Source organism: Haematobia irritans, chromosome 4 (genome assembly GCF_050003625.1).
Source record: "Haematobia irritans isolate KBUSLIRL chromosome 4, ASM5000362v1, whole genome shotgun sequence".
Lineage (NCBI taxonomy): Eukaryota > Metazoa > Arthropoda > Insecta > Diptera > Muscidae > Haematobia > Haematobia irritans.
This window is the reverse complement of record NC_134400.1, coordinates 74,404,640-74,425,739: the sequence shown is the minus strand read 5'-3', so window position 1 is coordinate 74,425,739 and position 21,100 is coordinate 74,404,640. Positions and strand designations below refer to the sequence as shown.

The 21,100-nt window shown below is 34.6% G+C and overlaps 1 protein-coding gene across 1 annotated transcript in view; it reads right to left on the bottom strand.

The window, feature by feature from the left end:
* kug (FAT atypical cadherin kugelei) overlaps positions 1-21,100 on the bottom strand; it is a 603,151-nt gene that overhangs the window by 316,856 nt on the left and 265,195 nt on the right. The window contains exon 12 of the mRNA XM_075308589.1: positions 124-395. Within this exon, the coding sequence (XP_075164704.1) occupies positions 124-395 (272 nt within the window). The remainder of the gene's footprint in view (positions 1-123; positions 396-21,100) is intronic.

Genomic DNA, 21,100 nt, shown 5'->3' with positions numbered 1-21,100 from the left:
ATTAATAGTCTTCAACGCCATGCAAAGTTAATATATTAGTTCATTTTGTGTGGGTCCACTGTTTGAATCTTTGCTTAAAAAAATGAAACTGTTTGAGTTTTGAGAATATATATATATACTTACTTTGTTGTAATGAGACCAGTTGAATTATTTATTTCAAAACTGTCATTTATGTTGCCGTCTACTATATCATAGCGAATATTATTATCGATGCCTACATCTGGATCTATAGCTCGAACTTGCATCACTTCTATACCACTGTATGTTGGAATATACAATGTAGTGTTCATTTCCTTATTTTCAAATTCTGGCGGACAGTCATTCACATCGAGGACATTGATTTCCACAATAGCAATTATTTTTGAGTATAATTTAGGTGAACCCTTATCATTAACCTGAAAGTGGACATATTGGTTCATATAGAAACTTATTTATGGTAGGAGATATACATTGTTTTGTCATAATTCGTAATATGGGACTAGGATTGCCAGATCCAATTTGTCAAAAAGGTTGACATTGGCAAAAAAAAACTTGATTTTGAAGAAAAAAAACTTGACAAATGAAAACACTCATATTGGATTTAATTAAATTTTTGATTTTATTTTATTTTTTCACAAAAATTATTAGTATAAAAACAAGTATATCATAAAAAGACAATGTAAAAGAAAAAAAACAATTTAACAATCAACAAGTAAGGAAAGTCTAAGTTCGGACGGAGCCGTCTATATTATACCCTGCATCACTTTGTAGATTCACATTTCCGATACTATATCAAACCCGTCAAATGTGTTGAGTGCTATATATAAAGGTTTATTTCCCACATACATACATTTAAATCTGAATCGATTTGGGCAAAATATTTTAGACTTCTTAGAAAATCTCTGGACTTCAAATATAAATCGGCTAATGGCCTGGGCGGAGCACAACGTTAGTAGGTTAAGTTAGGTTAGGTTAGGTGGCAGCCCGATGTATCAGGCTCACTTAGACTATTCAGTCCATTATAATACCACATTGGTGAACTTCTCTCTTATCACTGAGTGCTGCCCGATTCCATGTTAAGCTCAATGACAAGGGACCTCCTTTTTATAGCCGACTCCGAACGGCGTTCCACATTGCAGTTAGTAGAAAGGGATGGGAAATATTGAGATCTAAATCAATTTTATTCAATTTCGCAAAAGTATCTCTACGATTTATCGGTCGATAGATATTAGAGGTATAAGAAAATTTTATTAATTTTTACAAGCTTTTGTGTTTGCAGTGGCGCTTTTACATGGCCAATGTATTTGGGCTAAAATGTTATCTGTATACTCTGTGAAAAAACGCATGTTAATCGGGGTGAAACTGTGCCTTTCGGTGGTCATACGAGTCTAAATCGGGCGTAAGACATATATGCGAGCTATATATCAATCTGAACCGATTTCAACCAAATTTGGCATGCATAGTAAGAATGTTAATTATACTAGCTGTGCCAAATTTTACGTAAGTCAGAGTAAAACTGTACCCTCTGAGGTCATATAAGTCTAAATCGGGCGAAAGATATGTATGGGAGCTATATCTAAATCTGAACCGATGTCAACCAAATTTGGCATGCATAGTAAGAATGTTAATTTTACTCGCTGTGCAAAATTTTACGTAAGTCGAAGTAAAAGTGTGGCCTCTGGGGCCATATAAGTCCATATCAGGCGAAAGCTATATATGGGAGCTATATCTTAATCTGAACCGATTTCTTCCAAAATCAATAGGGTTCTATTCTGACCCAAAAAAACATAATTGTGCCAAATTTGAAGTCGAGTGGACTAAAATTGCGACGTAGACTTTGATCACAAAAATGTGTTCACAGACAGACGGTATAAAAAACACAAATGAGATACATACCTAAAGGTAACTACATTGTTAAATTATAATGGCACAGAAAAAATATGTATCATATTAGTCCTTATAAATACAATTATATTTTTATTGATAGTACAAATATGCTCTTTCGATGTGTCTTTTGTGTTTTTAGAAATATAAACTACCTTTTTTAAGTATTCTTACATATATAGCTAGAATAAATTAGAGAAAAAAATGAAGTTACAAAAAACCTTGACAAATCACTTTTTCACTTGATACTTGACACTTGACACGCACTAAAAAACTTGACAATCAAGCCAAATAAAGCCCGTCTGGCAACCCTATATGGGACCCACAGTATCAAATTCTTTGCAACCGTGTTGAATCTGCACAAAAGCAATTTGTACTGTTTTGTTTACGTCGGAACCAGGGCTGTGGAGACGAACCAATTTTGCTCGGCTCCGACTCCGACTCCAGCATTTTTCATCAGCTCGACTCCGACTCCGACTTTGGAGTCGACTCCGGGTAATATAACTAAATCTCATTTTAATACCACTAATTTGTAGTTCTATTGTGGGGGTACCGTAAGTGGATCGATATAAAGTATCGTATTTATTTATGTGTGCATAATTTCACATTAGATGCCAACTGAACTCTATATTTCAAATTTAGGGCAATGTTTAATAAATAAAATAATGATATAAATACTCATCATAATATGAGAAGATACCAACAGTATATGTATTTGTGGACCAACATTATTGTTACTATCTCAAATCCTTTAAATTTGTTGCGCGCTATATAAAGGTTTATATTCCCATTTGAAAATTTGAGTCATTTCTACAAGTTTTCGACTTAGCAGTGAGTATCTGTGAGCATACAATTTTGGAAAAAAAATTTTGTCTAGTAAATAAAACTTTTTATAGAAATAAAAGTTTGAAAAAATTATCAATAGAAATACAATTAAAAAAAATTGTGTAGCAGACAAAATTTTTTATAGAAATAAAATTTTGCAAAATATTCTATAGAAGCAAAATTTTGACTAAATTTTCAATAGAAATAATATTTTGACTAAATTTTATATAGAAAAAAATATTTCTGTAGTATTAAAATTTTGAATACATTTTTTGTAGCAGTGAGTATCAGTGAGCATCAGTAAGAAAAAAAAATTGAGAAAATTTGCTATAGAAATAAAATTTGACAATTTTTTCTTATAGAAATAAAATTTTGAAAAAATTATCTATAAAAATACAATTTTAGAAAAATTTTTGTGTAGTAAATAAAATTCTGCAAAATATTCTACAGAAACAAAATTTTGACTAAATTTTCTATAGAAATAAAATTTTGACAAAATTTTCTATAGAAATAAAAGTTTGACCAAATTTTCTAATAAAAATTTCAATTACTATAAAATGTTGGCAAAATTTTCTATAGAAATAAAATTTTGACTTAAATTTTTATAGAAATAAAATTTTGAAAAAATTTTTGTGTAACAAACAAAATTTTGCAAAATTTTCTATAGAAATAAAATTTTGCAAAATATTCTATAGAAACAAAATTTTGACTCAATTTTCTATAGAAATAAAATTTTGACTAGATTTTCTATAGAAAAAAATATTTCTATAGTAATAAAATTTTGAATAAATTTTTATAGAAATAAAATTTTGACAAAATTTGCTATAGAAATAAAATTTTGACAAAACTTTTTATAGAAATAACATTTTGACAAAATTTTCTATAAAAAACAACTTTGAAAAAATTTTCTGTCAATATTCCACATATGTATATGGCCTTAAAATAAAATTAAAAAAAATAATAATAATTTCGATTGTTCGAAATATTTCAAATAAATTGATATGGGTATTAAAATGGATCGATCCAGCCCATCTGCTAGTCTAACATTCTAGGAAACATAAAAAGATAGACGTAATTGGAAGTTGATTTTCATTTACAATCATGCTGTACATTGATCGAATGAATAACGCAATGGAAACAAATTTGCGTAAAAACTTGCTTAGTTGCAAAAATGTGAAGTGTTTTAAAAAAATTTTGTTTAGCCGGAGTCGGAGTCGAGCAAAATTTTTACGACTCCGACTCCGACTCCAGCAAAATCTTCAGACTCCGACTCCAAGACTCCGGCTCCACAGCCCTGGTCGGAACAACTGGACTCCTCAAACCATACCATCTTACACTTGCCAACTTATCTACACTGAAAAGTAGACGTACTATGCTGAATATCTGTTTTATGGTTGATGTTAGATTTAAATTTGAGTTACTTTTGAACTACTTCGCATTCAGTACTTTCGCACAGACTTTGAAAATTACGATCCTGTTCACTGATTATGTGACGAATTTAATAAATGCTATAAATATTTTGATCCTTCTGAAGATAAATATAATATAAAAAGAAGTATAACATTATTATTAAATACTTAGGCATAAAATACCATTTGTATATATTGTAGTATAGCATTGTTAGTCTGTAAGAATTACTCCATAGATGAATAATAATAAAAAAAGTTTCGGTCTTTGTTATATTGTCAAAGACAAGTCTTTGAACCTGTGCCGTTTGGCTTTTTCAATTCCATGGATGTTATTTTGAGAAGGTTTACAAATTAAGAGAATTATTACATTTTCAGAAAATGAAACATAGTTATAAACATATAAAACTATATGCCGAAGATAACAAAATACGGATTATCCCCCATGTTCGGGTTTACGAATTAGCAAAAATTTCTTCAAATTAAATTCCTTATTCAGTACCCGTGTAAAAATTTAAGGACCCAATTCTATCTAATAATATCAAATTTGATCTAATTGGCTCTGTTCAGATATTGATTCCGACATAATTAGATCTGCACAGATATGCTATATATAATTATATCTCCCATATCTTATAGGATATGCTTGGATAGGCCCGAGTATGACACTGTATCTAATAATAAAGGGTTTAAATACGGTTCAACATATAATAAAAAATCATGAACACGTTTAAAGGACTTTTGAAAAACACCTCTTTATATAAAAAAACTATTCGCAAGATCTATGCACAAAGTTACAGGGAGAAAAGTAACTTTTATTTATTTATCAAACTTACATAATGCATTTCAAAATATTTGGCATTTTACTGACATATTTTTCGAGTTTCAGAATGTGGTTGAGCTCCGTCACTTCAGTTAGTTCTATCAATCAAAAGCTGTCAGTTTTGGAAATTGGTATAATATAATCAATGACAGTGCCAGGTAATGGCCGTTTGATGAAAACAATCACCAAAAATAATAAACGTGGATTCCCAAATGTATTTTTAATATCAACTAATGGTTTTTATTTAAGTAAAACAATTGAGTAATTCAATTTCACAAGAATAATAAGTGTACGTGACTCAATTCGTTTTCGACGCTCTCGTAGCTTCTTTTCTACTCTACTACTGAAGGCTCACAGAGTTGCACCGTCACAGCTATGATTATGTAGTACTTGTCAGTTCGACCAATCCTGACATAAAGCTATTCTAGCTTCCTCATCGTCCTGGAGGTCCAATTCAGGAGCATCTCGGCACTGCCGTTTCATTTTAACAGAGCTAAAGACGAGCAAAACTTTCGTGCACTGACCTGCATTCCAGAGATACCTTTGACGAGATATCTGTCGTTATCAAGCACCCGAGAAATAGTATAAGGGGCACGATTCTTCGGCTGAAGTTTCCTGGAGTCACCAGTAGCTTGTGGCTCGTTCTCTAACACGATGATATCTCCTTCTTGATAAATGGTTGATGATCGATGCTTTTCGTCAAATCGGTGTTTCCATTTTGATCTCTCTTTCGATGTTGGCCGTAGCAAGTCTTCTCTTTTGTTCGATTGGAACGTTGTTCTCATTAGGTAAATCATTTTGAATAACAGCAGCGATTCGGTTTCGCACTAAATCGATCGGTTCAAAATCAAATATTAATTCGTTTGGGCTAAATCCGGATGTAGTTTCGTTGGGAATTCACTGCCCACTGTAGATTGTGCAAATCTAAATCCCAGCACTTCGGTTCATTATCGGCATTCTAATACGGCGTTCTCACCAAGCATGTTTTGGGGTTTCAAATGTTTTCCCTTTATAAGAATTTCAAAACGAGTCGTTTTCCCCATACAAAAATTCAAGTTCAAAACATAAGTTTTCCTCCAAAATACGTAAATTGTATAATGTAAACGCCCCTAATTTGGAATATGCTCTGACTTACCATACTCTTTTCAAAATATATGTCAAATTATTGAAATAAATTTCATAGAAAAACCGAATAAACAAAGGTTTTAAAGAACACAGGGATGTGAAAATAACATAATTTTCCCTTTTGCGATCGCGGTTTTTATTTGAACAAACGGTGTTTATATTTGAATTTAGAGTAAATGGGAATTTTGAATTTCCTTGGCAACCGCTTTGCTTTGTTATAACAACATTCCGTGCAAGCGGCAACGTATTCTCGTCCACATTTTCGCATTTTTTCCAAACCCAAAATGTCCATTGAATTCTTTCTAAAGTTTTCTCAAGACCAAAGTGTGCAATGTCATCATGACAGGTTTTACAAATTCGCCAACGTATATTCTTCGGTGTTACAAATCGTAACCCATTCTTGGTTTTTCGATTCAAATGATGATTTTGTAGACAATCGGTTTAGAAAAAATACCTTTCAAAACATCAAAACACCGTGCTCAGTAACCAGTCATCGCTTCCACTTTCGATGTTCATTATGAAACCTGCGGTAACTGTTTCCTTCGGAGGCGATAGGCTAAGGGCATCAACGTGAGTCATTCGTGAATCTTCGCGACTCCAAGACTCCGGCTCCACAGCCCTGGTCGGAACAACTGGACTCCTCAAACCATACCATCTTACACTTGCCAACTTATCTACACTGAAAAGTAGACGTACTATGCTGAATATCTGTTTTATGGTTGATGTTAGATTTAAATTTGAGTTACTTTTGAACTACTTCGCATTCAGTACTTTCGCACAGACTTTGAAAATTACGATCCTGTTCACTGATTATGTGACGAATTTAATAAATGCTATAAATATTTTGATCCTTCTGAAGATAAATATAATATAAAAAGAAGTATAACATTATTATTAAATACTTAGGCATAAAATACCATTTGTATATATTGTAGTATAGCATTGTTAGTCTGTAAGAATTACTCCATAGATGAATAATAATAAAAAAAGTTTCGGTCTTTGTTATATTGTCAAAGACAAGTCTTTGAACCTGTGCCGTTTGGCTTTTTCAATTCCATGGATGTTATTTTGAGAAGGTTTACAAATTAAGAGAATTATTACATTTTCAGAAAATGAAACATAGTTATAAACATATAAAACTATATGCCGAAGATAACAAAATACGGATTATCCCCCATGTTCGGGTTTACGAATTAGCAAAAATTTCTTCAAATTAAATTCCTTATTCAGTACCCGTGTAAAAATTTAAGGACCCAATTCTATCTAATAATATCAAATTTGATCTAATTGGCTCTGTTCAGATATTGATTCCGACATAATTAGATCTGCACAGATATGCTATATATAATTATATCTCCCATATCTTATAGGATATGCTTGGATAGGCCCGAGTATGACACTGTATCTAATAATAAAGGGTTTAAATACGGTTCAACATATAATAAAAAATCATGAACACGTTTAAAGGACTTTTGAAAAACACCTCTTTATATAAAAAAACTATTCGCAAGATCTATGCACAAAGTTACAGGGAGAAAAGTAACTTTTATTTATTTATCAAACTTACATAATGCATTTCAAAATATTTGGCATTTTACTGACATATTTTTCGAGTTTCAGAATGTGGTTGAGCTCCGTCACTTCAGTTAGTTCTATCAATCAAAAGCTGTCAGTTTTGGAAATTGGTATAATATAATCAATGACAGTGCCAGGTAATGGCCGTTTGATGAAAACAATCACCAAAAATAATAAACGTGGATTCCCAAATGTATTTTTAATATCAACTAATGGTTTTTATTTAAGTAAAACAATTGAGTAATTCAATTTCACAAGAATAATAAGTGTACGTGACTCAATTCGTTTTCGACGCTCTCGTAGCTTCTTTTCTACTCTACTACTGAAGGCTCACAGAGTTGCACCGTCACAGCTATGATTATGTAGTACTTGTCAGTTCGACCAATCCTGACATAAAGCTATTCTAGCTTCCTCATCGTCCTGGAGGTCCAATTCAGGAGCATCTCGGCACTGCCGTTTCATTTTAACAGAGCTAAAGACGAGCAAAACTTTCGTGCACTGACCTGCATTCCAGAGATACCTTTGACGAGATATCTGTCGTTCTCAAGCACCCGAGAAATAGTATAAGGGGCACGATTCTTCGGCTGAAGTTTCCTGGAGTCACCAGTAGCTTGTGGCTCGTTCTCTAACACGATGATATCTCCTTCTTGATAAATGGTTGATGATCGATGCTTTTCGTCAAATCGGTGTTTCCATTTTGATCTCTCTTTCGATGTTGGCCGTAGCAAGTCTTCTCTTTTGTTCGATTGGAACGTTGTTCTCATTAGGTAAATCATTTTGAATAACAGCAGCGATTCGGTTTCGCACTAAATCGATCGGTTCAAAATCAAATATTAATTCGTTTGGGCTAAATCCGGATGTAGTTTCGTTGGGAATTCACTGCCCACTGTAGATTGTGCAAATCTAAATCCCAGCACTTCGGTTCATTATCGGCATTCTAATACGGCGTTCTCACCAAGCATGTTTTGGGGTTTCAAATGTTTTCCCTTTATAAGAATTTCAAAACGAGTCGTTTTCCCCATACAAAAATTCAAGTTCAAAACATAAGTTTTCCTCCAAAATACGTAAATTGTATAATGTAAACGCCCCTAATTTGGAATATGCTCTGACTTACCATACTCTTTTCAAAATATATGTCAAATTATTGAAATAAATTTCATAGAAAAACCGAATAAACAAAGGTTTTAAAGAACACAGGGATGTGAAAATAACATAATTTTCCCTTTTGCGATCGCGGTTTTTATTTGAACAAACGGTGTTTATATTTGAATTTAGAGTAAATGGGAATTTTGAATTTCCTTGGCAACCGCTTTGCTTTGTTATAACAACATTCCGTGCAAGCGGCAACGTATTCTCGTCCACATTTTCGCATTTTTTCCAAACCCAAAATGTCCATTGAATTCTTTCTAAAGTTTTCTCAAGACCAAAGTGTGCAATGTCATCATGACAGGTTTTACAAATTCGCCAACGTATATTCTTCGGTGTTACAAATCGTAACCCATTCTTGGTTTTTCGATTCAAATGATGATTTTGTAGACAATCGGTTTAGAAAAAATACCTTTCAAAACATCAAAACACCGTGCTCAGTAACCAGTCATCGCTTCCACTTTCGATGTTCATTATGAAACCTGCGGTAACTGTTTCCTTCGGAGGCGATAGGCTAAGGGCATCAACGTGAGTCATTCGTGAATCTTCGCGATGTACATATTCACAATCATATCCTATCAATCTCATAAACCAACGCACAGTGGTTCCAAATCGCTTTTTTGTTTGGAAATAATTCTGCAACTTTAGAACGAATAAAGATATCAACATAATTTTTTCTTTGTGTTAAAGCTAAGGTGTTTTCCTCTAAGCTTGTGGGTCCCTAGTGGTTTCACGGGCTGACCTGTAGGCGTTGAAATTTGGTCACCTCGGGGGTATGAAATTTTGTTTTAGCTGTCAACTCCACAATTTAGAGCCGAGTTTGCGTGGGTGTGCAATTATCTTTTACCGTTCGGCAGATATGGCCCAGCAAGTTATTTTTTTTTTTGCAAAATTTTGACAAAGTGGGGTTAGTATTTTGAAACTAGAAGTTCCGTAATGTTTCTTCTTAACTGCATTCCCTACAAAATTCTACGAATTTTAGAAGAAAAAAATGTGTACTTGTGTGCTTTAAATTAAAAGCTGTAAAGTCCACAAATTAGAATTTCACAAAAATATCAAATGCTGACCATTTTTTGGAAAAAGGCCATACATACTTTCTGTCGTAACATATTTTTTTATAGATTTCTCCCAATCTTTTTTACTTGTTTCTTATAGAACACCAAGTAAGGATACGTTTTAAGCTTTTATCGGCAATTTTGGTCAATTAGAATATGAGTTCTTCTCCTCCCAATATCGGCAATTTTTCAAAAAGAAAAGTTTGTTTTCAAAAATTCTCAATAATAAAGCACCGATTGCTAAGCCGATTCCAAAAAGCCCCATATGTCCACTAACTGTAAAAGGTTTCACCATCCTACCATAGACTAAGAAAGGTATAGACGGCTTATGTGAATTAAGAGCGCTGTGATTTGCACACCGTAGATGTCACTTTTTTGTCAGCAAATGAGTGACTTTTTTATTTAGCTTTAATTTGTTTTCTTTCCTTTGTTCTTTTGATGAAACACGAAATATTGTAAAAACATATAGAATTTTGTACATTCACACCTTTTTCTTAATGCAAATTGACTGATTCGAACGGTAATTCTCGTTTTCCAAAAAGAAATTGTGTCACTTGACTGCGCAATTGAGTGAAATGTCTGCGCACTGCAAATAAACAAAATCATAGTTAATTTTCAAAAGACGTCTATACATTTCTTCGTCTATGATCCCACCAGCTAACAGCTAAGAAATATGCAACAAAAATAAGGTTTTTTTTAACATATGTCCCTACTTTGGGAATTTTAGATACAAATTTTGGGAATTGTGTATTTGGCAATATTTCTTAAACAACTGTCCCTGCAAAAATCAATAAAATATAATAAGCAAAGAAGAGCCCGTCGTAAAACAAGGAAAACACGACTAATGTACGCGTTAGAATTGTTGTTGTCTCCTTGAAACCAGTTTCTGTAAGTAGTCACATGTTGTTGTTGTTGACTGTAGAAACAAAAATCATTGTTCGATTGTTCACCACTTAGGTGAATTCAAACAAATTAGCTTTCTAAAAATAGATTTCGTGTTGTTGCATTACTGTGTAACAAAACGAAATAAAAATAAGATTAAGGGACTTGTAGTTATATGAAAAGATGATGTACAGTGGGAGAAAAGATGATTCAATTTGTAAGAGGAAATTTCCCAAATGTTTTCTCCATAAGGAGTTAGCATAAAGAGCCCAAAATTGAGTTATCTCTCCCAGCCAGATCTATGCTAAAGGCTGTGGAAAGATTCAATCGCCCGAATCGAAACATGTACAGTCCAGGAGTGTATAGATTTGTGTCTGGCGTTTACTTTTCAATGACTCTATTAATCATGTTCCTTAATCTAAATCTGTCCATAAAGCTCGATTAATAATTGTAAAATTAGATAAAAATCATAATGATATAATAATTGGTTCAAATGTTATTAAGGTTTCAATTCATATTTTTAATTCCCAAAAAATCGGAATTTTTGAAAAAAAAAAGTTCCTTGCCCCAAAAAGCCAAAAACTTGCACTAAACATCACTAACTCGAGTAAAATAATACATTTCTGCAAATGTACGTTTATATGGGGGCTATACCTAAATCTGAACCGAAGCAAATCAGAGAAGAAACCTGTCGTCTGGAGCCATACCCTCACAAAATTGTTCGTCGTAACTACATGTAAATACCATAATATTGAGTAGTTCAGAATTTTACTCGCTTAGTTAAATTTAACTACACTGAAAGAAAAGTACATCATCAAATTAATGAAAAAAATCATCAAAAAATCTTCATCAAATTGATGTAGAAATTACATTGTTTATATGAAATCGGTATTCAATTTGATGTTTTCTGTTTCCAGTTGAAAAACACGGTCTTCAACTCAATGAAGAAACTTACATCAATTTTTGGGTATCATTTTGATGAAAAACTTTCATTCATTTAATGAAATCAGTAACCAAATTGAAGAAAATTTTCATCACATGTTATTCATTTATATTTTTCCGGTCCCCATATATGACAAACTCTAACAATCACATTCTTTCCACATATTTTAAGTATTTTAAACTTTTCTAAGTGATGATTTAATTAAAATTTGCAAAAATAGAAAATAAACCTACAAAAATCTTCAAATGGGACATACTTGTTGCGTTACAAAGTCGTTTGTGCTTTTATTGTTAAAACACGCACACAAAACAATGCTTTTGAGAAAAACCGTTATGTCTGCTGCGTGTGAAATTTGATGAAGAATAAACAAATTCATTTGTGAAGTGACATTTATTGTGATCGCACGTTGATAAAATAGCTTTTAATACTTTTGCGAATTGGAGATATTTTAAGTGTTGTAAGTTTAAAAGCAGTGCTATATAGTTCGAGACATTTTAGTAATATATAAAAATATTTGTGGCGTTTACAAACATTTTAAAGGTTTCCAAAATAGTGATACATTCAGGTGTACGATATGTAACAGCGCATTCACACAAAAATTTCCTGTAAATGGCATCTTGCAAACGCTCATATATTTACGGAAATTGCGGCTCCAAAAGAACCTCCAACGGCCTGCGAGTTTAGCGATTTGGAAAAAAATATAGTAAACAAGAAGTATATACCACAAGAAGTAAGCATCGAGAGTCACTGTGAAGAGACTTCTCATCTTGGAAAGTATGAAAGTATAGGTGAAGTACCCGTCATAGAAAACCTTTTCTGAATGAGAAACTGAATTCCTACCGCATCGACAGACCTGACGATGGGATATTGACGTACTGAATACGTCAAATATTTGACGAACACGATAACCATAGTGATATATTTAGGGCCTGGCCACAGTATTACTGAACTTTTACTGTGCAATATTACGAAGTCTAGTTGGGCACGAAATTTCCATTTTGAGTGTCCGGACAAAAGGTAAAATTTTATACAATGATAAAAGTAAGATCTAATAAATGATCCTAAAATATTTGTATTACAGAAAAGTAAGTGGTTTGTACTAAATATAATATAATATGTAGAAATGGGGATGTAACAACTCAAATCCTCCCCCTTGAGGGCTCCTTGCTCCAAGTCACCAGGTGGTCTAGGAAATCCAGAACCCATTAATTTCTTTCGTTTTTAAAATATGTATTATTTAGTTACTTCTGAACAGTTAAATTTGACAAAAGTTAAAACAAATTAATAACCCATAGGCAAATGTTGAACTTACCATGTGTACATGCTTCTTTAGCGACATACGAAGTTCAATATTAACCCTGCTTAGTTAAAACTAACTCGCTAGTAGGTTCACTCTTCTCTGAGTGTATAAGTTCACATCGGGCGTAAGACCACTAAAACACGGAACTTCTAGGTTCAAAATACTGACCCCACTCTGTCAAAATTTTGCAAAAAAAATAAATAAATTGTGGTGCCCATATCTAGCAAACGTTAAAAGATAATCGCACACGCTCGCGGCTTTACAAGTTCTATCCAGTAAAGAAAAAATCATCGAAATCGGTTCAAAATTGAGGAGTTGACAGCTAAAACAAAATTGCATACCCCCGAGGAGGCCAACTTTCAACGCCTACAGGTTAGCCCGTAGACTCAGCTTTCACACATAGAAAGAATTATGTTGATATCTTTATCCGTTCAAAAGTTGCAGAATTATTTCCAAAATCACTGTGCAATGTTTCGACTATGGCGAGAAGTTCGAACTCATAACGGTGGTATATACTTTCTGGCTCAGTGCAGCTACGACTATAATAAAATACTGGGTGTAATCGCTCGTGTGTACCACATTGCAATAAAACACCTTCAAGACCAACCCAACTCGTATCGGTGTGAACGTCATGTTCTGCATTAAAATCAAAAATTCCCAACACGGGCGCATTAAAAAGAATGGAAATTAATTTGTCAAACTCCTCTTAATGCTTTGAGTTCCATTCAAAACCACAGAATTCTTCCTTGTCAACTCGGCCAAAGGGCGAGATTTGGTGATTAATGTTACACAAATTTTTTCCAAGAAGCGGCGAACCACGGTAACGTTCGATGGAATCTTAAAATTCTTTACAGTCGTCGTTTTAGCTTCACCAGACTCGATTCCAAATATACTTATTTTGTGCCCAAGATACCAGAAAAACATATTTTTCCCTGCATATCTTGAGACCACATTTCTCAACATTTTTTAAAAATCTTCCAATCGTTCAATTCGTTCATCTATCGTTTTGCTTTGAATTAATATTTCGTCTAAATATACTATGACTTTAGCAGGATTCATCGTCGCAACAATAGTATTCATAACCGACTGAAATGCTGCCGGAGCATCCACAAGTCCAAATGGCATGCGTTTGAATTCATAATGTCCGTCGTGTTACGAAAGCCGTATACTTTCTCGAATCCTCCTTAATCTCAATTTGGTGATAACCCATTCTTAGATCTAACGTTAGGTTAGCTTAAAATGGCAGCCCGATTAAGCTGCAGGCTCACTTAGACTATTCAGTCCATTGTGATACCAGTTTAACTAAAAGTACATATTACATATGGGCACGTCTAGTTTTAACCGCTGAACCTCCTCGATTATTTTCTTCTGTTGAACCAACCAGATTGTTTCAAAAACTAGCGTTGTAAAATAGGAGTTGCCGGAGAGGCGCACGAGTTGTTCATCCATTACCGGCATAGGATACGATATCTTGCTAATGATGCGAATCAATTGTCGATACTCAACACACATACGATTTTCTTTGTCCACAAGGCATACTCAGAGTTAGGTTTTCGTATAATATCGCTGTCTGTTTATGATTAACACACCCGAATGAAAATCATCCACACTATTTGAGTATTTGTAAGTTACAAATTTATTATGAAAAATATCAATCCTTATATACTACTTAGAACTACGTACAAACTAACATAAGATAAACAGAGAACCAGCAATAACGATGATTAGAACAAGTTCATAAAAAGGTCATAAAACATCTGCAACCATAATGAATCGGGCATGTGTATACACGCATGCGTACCATTAGTTATTTATAGATAAGCGACATGTCTTTTCCTATCATAAAACATCGTGTGTGGGAAAACCCAATAATGGATAAATAGCGAAGCAAAATGCTCGTCCTTGTCAAACATAAACACTGATACAACGCACATGTGGTACACACATGTTACTAACTACCTAACACTCTGTTCTTATCGTCTAGACTACATATCTGTATCAGTGACAGAACTGTATTTGTTTAGAAAACTACCAATAGTAAATTGCCATAATCGAACCTAACCAAATTTACAAAATATTATGTTTAGAAATCTAAACACTGTCCATTAATTCTTTGACAATTTCAGCCACTATTGGTGGTTTGGCAAGTGGTATGCGATATGGTTTCATGCGTACAGGGACATCACTGGTTACCTTTATATCCATTTGCACTAGATTTTTTATATTTATTTATACTTTATTTATATTTGTAAAACCAACACAATCTATTCAACCGTCGAACGGAACGGACGTGTTTTTCAATAGCGGATAAACTCATCGTAATATGTACCTACTAAGAATTTCAAGTGTGGTGGGATATTAAGCCACCATGCAGCGAAATTCAAAGTCATCTACTGGGTTGCTAACTTCAGGGCCCAGTGGACTGGTATAGACTGGACTTATAAATCTGGACAACGACCAAGAGTTAGGCCCAATTAGTCGACCTGTAGATGGATCGATCGGTGGTGGCGACACTCTGACAAAAGGAGGTAATCCCTCACGAAAGAGATTCACGGAAAGCAGAAATGCTTTGCTTATCCTAAAGAAGTTAAGATCAGTCGACCCAAGCACGCTGTCGGCTAAACAAAGCGATTCCTTAAATTGGGCTCAAGGAATTCTTGAGACTGGAAAAAGGGAACAATCGCCGGATGAGCTGCCATCTTCCAAAAGGGATCAAAGATCGTTTGCCTAGTTGCTAAAGACAGCCTTGTGATGGCTATCAATAATAAAGGAGCATTGGACGGTATGGTTCCAAAGCAAAAATGGGGGGAAATTGAGAATGCTCTGTCTGTCGATTTAAGCTAGTCGCATTTGAGGACCAGAGGTCTATAGAATGTTTTAAAGCTGCTCTGATACTAATTGGTGAAGTTTGGGAAGGTGCTGCTCTAAAGTTAGTCGAGAAGAAAGACATACCGGCTAGACCTAGAGCACATGCGTGGATACCTGACCCTGAATCTATTTTAAATAGGCTGAAACGATGCAATCCAGATCTTCCAACAGCTGATTGGAAGGTTGGCCGTTTGGATGAAGTGGATGGACCAAGACGGCATGCAGTGTTTATATTGAACACTCAGTCTTTGCATCTAGCAAAGTCTCAGGGCCGTGTATGTTATGGCTTTCATTATATCCAAATGAAGGTATATAAAAACGATCAGCTAAAGGATTCGGAAATCGACAAGCCTCTGCCTGAATCAGAAATAAGCGGATCCTCTTGCGAAGTCGAGGGAGATACCAAAGATGCAGCCATGGATAGACACCGTATGCGAGAGGAGGTTTCTACTGCCTCAAAACTCACCAAAGTTGAACCTATGGTTACTGCGAGAGTCACCGAGATCTCTGAAGAGGGCATTCTTGAAGACTCGATTGAAGCGGCTGATGTGACGGTTGTTGAAAATCTCGATGGTCCTACGGATCCTCCAGATAAATCTTCATCATTGTAAGTTCGCATGTGCTGCCTTAAAAGTTCTCCTGATGAAAGGGGACATAGACATAGTTTTTATTCAAGAACCATATGTTTATAGAAACAAAATATGTGAATTAAGTACTCCGGGGTTCAAACTATTGCAGTATACTGGTAATGATGTAAATCGAGCCTGTATAATTGCTAAAAACGAGCTTAACTTGTTTCTGCTTCCTTCAATGTGCAATGCAGACACTGTCGTTGCCAATTTAGAAATAGCCAAATGGAAATTGGGTATCTTCGGTCTACATGGGACATGACAGGGATATGCCTCCATGTGACGTTAAGACCTTAGTGGAGGAGTCACTGAAAACAAAGACGAAACTCATTATGGGATGCGATGCGAATGCACATCATAGTATATAGGGAAGTAGTGATACTAATGTAAGGGGAGAGTCGCTAATAGAGTTTATTTTGCGTACTAATCTGGTAGTTTGCAACAAGGGAGATGTCCCAACCTTTGACACTAAAAACAGGCAAGAGGTTTTGGATATCACCTCGGCCTCGAAAGAACTGAATGAAATGATAACTGAGTGGCAGGTTTTAAGTGAACACAGATTCTCAGATCATCGCTACATCAGTTTCAAATTTGATGTTCATATCACCAAGACCATATTTCCGCCAAATGTTAGGAAAGCTGACTGAAATAGGTATAGGGAATCGTTCAATATGATGATACCGGAAATAACAGAGACAAATATGAGAAATGTGCAAGATATCGAACACGCAGTGGAGCGGATTACTAAGGCCTTCAACATCTCACTGCAAGCTGCATGCCCTAGAGGGAAGCCAAGGGGGAAAAATCGACCACCATGGTGGTCTACGGAATTAAGTAATATGAGGAAATCCTGCAGGAAGCTCTTTAACAAGGCAAAGTCCACCAGAGCCCCTGAGGATTGGGACACTTACAAGAAGAATCTAAGAGGATACAAGCGAGAATTGAGAAAGGCTCAGCATAACTCTTGGAATGATTACTGCGGCAGTATTGAGAATACGTCCGAGGCTTCCAGACTACGGAAGGTTCTACCAACTCTGCTCCAGGTTTCATTAAAACATCGGAGGGCAATTGGACAACGTCCATTGAGGAGACGCTGGAGGTATTATTGGACACACATTTTCCTGAAAATCAGACGGTTGAGCCAGGTTCTGGCGGTGCCACAGTGGCTCAGCGGTCGTTTCCTATCGAGGAAATTGTATCGGAATCTAGAATAAGATGGGCGTTAAATAGCTTTGGACCATTCAAATCCCCCGGACCTGATGGAATTACTCCGGCGGTGTTAGGTTAGGTTAGGTTATGTGGCAGCCCGATGTATCAGGCTCACTTAGACATTTCAGTCCATTGTGTACCACAGTGGTGAACTTCTCTCTTATCACTGAGTGCTGCCCGATTCCATGTTAAGCTCAATGACAAGGGACCTCCTTTTTATAGCCGAGTCCGAACGGCGTTCCACATTCCAGTGAAACCACTTAGAGAAGCTTTGAAACCCTCAGAAATGTCACCAGCATTACTGAGGCGGGATAATCCACCGCTGAAAAACTTTTTGGTGTTCGGTCGTAGCAGGAATCGAACCCACGACCTTGTGTATGCAAGGCGGGCATGCTAACCATTGCACTACGGTGGCTCCCTGGCGGAGTTATAAGCCGTGACTGACAAAATTATCCCCTGGTTGTCGGCGATATATAAAGGATGTATCAACTTATCATATATCCCAGGAAAGTGGAGGGAAACAAAAGTCGTTTTCATACCTAAAGCGGGAAAAGCCTCTCACTATACTAAAGGCTGTGGAAAGGTTCATTCGCCCGAACCGAAACATGTACAGTCCAGGCGTGTATAGATTTGTATCTGACGTTTTCTTTTCAATGGCTCTATTAACCATGTTCCTTAATCTATATCTGTCCATAAAGCTCGAAAAAATAATTGTATAATTAGATATAATGCATTTGGACGTCAATCGGTATCAGGCTAACATGAAATATAATAAGCAACGATGAGCCCGTCGAAAAACTAGGAAAAATACGACTAATGTACGCGTTAGAATTGTTGTTGTATCCTGGAAACCAGTTTCTGTAAGTTGTCACATGTTGTTGTAGTTGACTGTAGGAACAATAAGCATTGTTCGACTGTTCACCACTTAGGAGAATTCTAACAAATTAGCTTTCTAAAAATAAATTTCGTGTTGTTGCATTACTATGTAACAAAACGAAATAAAAATAAGATTAAGGGACATGTAAGTTATACGAAAAGATGATGTACAGTGGGAGAAAAGATGATTCAATTTGTAAGAGGAAAATTCCTAGATGTTTTCTCCATAAGGAGTTAGCATAAAGGGCCCAAAATCTCTCCCAGCCAGATCTATACTAAAGGCTGTGGAAAGGTTCATTCGCCCGAACCGAAACATGTACAGTCCAGGCGTGTATACACGCTCACAAAAAATTGCTTCTGTAACATATACTCCCAAACATATTTTGCTTCAAGCATATATATTTTTGGGTATTGCCCAAACATTTATATGTTTGATCTCTTCCAATATATAATATGTTTGAAAGCATATTGGTCTAAACAATATATGTTTGGGTAGTCTAAGTTCCAAACATTTTGTATTTTTGCATCCAAATTCAATAATGTTGTCTTCCAAAAAACAATATGTTATTATGTGACCATATAATATGTTTTGAAGCATTTTGCACCCAAAAATATTATATGCTTAAAAAAAAATCTCCCAAACAATATTGTGCTCAAAATTTTATTTATATATTTACAATCATAATGAATTATGAAAATAAACAGGTAATATAGGTGCTAACAACACAGGTTTTCGACCTGAATGCTCAAAATTTTGTTTCTGCCCAATTGTATATTCCCCGACATCTTTCTCACTTCCACGAGATTTTTTAGTTCTTAGCACCTTTTTCTGTAATACAAACATTGTAGAAGAAATTATTCAATTTTGTGATTTTTTTATTTTAATTTTACCTTTTGCCGGACGGGGATTCGAACAGCGGACCACACAGTTTGTAAGGATCAAAGAAGTAGCTGATCAATTGCCCAAGGAAAAATAAAATGTTAATTTTGTAATAACAAGCAACAACCACCAACTTAATTCTATATCGCTCCCTGTTAAATAGCGCTCCAAGCTACTAAACACATATATGTTTATAGGCTATTTCTAAATTAATATATGTGTGCATCCAAGCATATTATATTTACAAACATTTTATGTCCCAAACATAATATGTTCTAACGTATTAACATATATGTCCCAAACATGTTATGCTAGTTTATGAACATTATATGCTTGCATTCAAAAATATTGTGTTTAAAAATTTGTGTTCCAAACATATAATGTTTATAGCCAAACATATGAAAAACAGTCTTTTTCATCCGTGTAGATTTGTATCTGGCGTTTTCTTTTCAATGGCTCTATTAACCATGTTCCTTAATCTATATATGTCTATAAAGCTCGAAAAAATAATTGTATAATTAGTTAAAATTGTTACCTTTGAAAAACGCTCATCTTGTGTTTACTGGGCAGCTAAGACCAGAAATAACTACAAAATTGGTAAAGTGGCAACAATGACACTCACTCGTCGTGTGATGTTATTAGTGATGGGAATTGTAAAATGTGAGGTGCACACACGGATGAAAAAGACTGTTTTTCATATGTTTGGCTATAAACATTATATGTTTGGAACACAAATTTTTAAACACAATATTTTTGAGTGCAAGCATATAATGTTCATAAACTAGCATAACATGTTTGGGACATATATGTTAATATGTTAGAACATATTATGTTTGGGACATAAAATGTTTGTAAATATAAAATGTTTGGATGCAAACATATATTAATTTAGAAATAGCCTATTAACATATATGTGTTTAGTAGCTTGGAGCGCTATTTAACAGGGAGCGATATTGAATTAAGTTGGTGGTTGTTGCTTGTTATTACAAAATTAACATTTTATTTTTCCTTGGGCAATTGATCAGCTACTTCTTTGATCCTTACGAACTGTGTGGTCCGCTGTTCGAATCCCCGTCCGGCAAAAGGTAAAATTAAAATAACAAAAATCATACAATTGAATAATTTCTTCTACAATGTTTGTATTACAGAAAAAGGTGCTAAGAACTAAAAAATCTCGTGGAAGTGAGAAAGATGTCGGGGAATATACAATTGGGCAGAAACAAAATTTTGAGCATTCAGGTCGAAAACCTATGTTGTTAGCACCTATATTACCTGTTTATTTTCATAATTCATTATGATTGTAAATATATAAATAAATAAATAAAATTTTGAGCACAATATTGTTTGGGAGAATTTTTTTAAGCATATAATATTTTTGGGTGCAAAATGCTTCCAAACATATTATATGGTCACAATAACATATTGTTTTTTGGAAGACAACATTATTGAATTTGGATGCAAAAATACAAAATGTTTGGAACTTAGATTACCCAAACATATATTGTTTAGACCAATATGCTTTCAAACATATTATATATTGGTAGAGATCAAACATATAAATATTTGGGCAATACCCAAAAATGTATATGCTTGAAGCAAAATAGGTTTGGGAGTATATGTTACAGAGGCGATTTTTTGTGAGCGTGCAGGTACTTTTGTGCGTATACAATCATCACAACTGATTCGATATTTTTA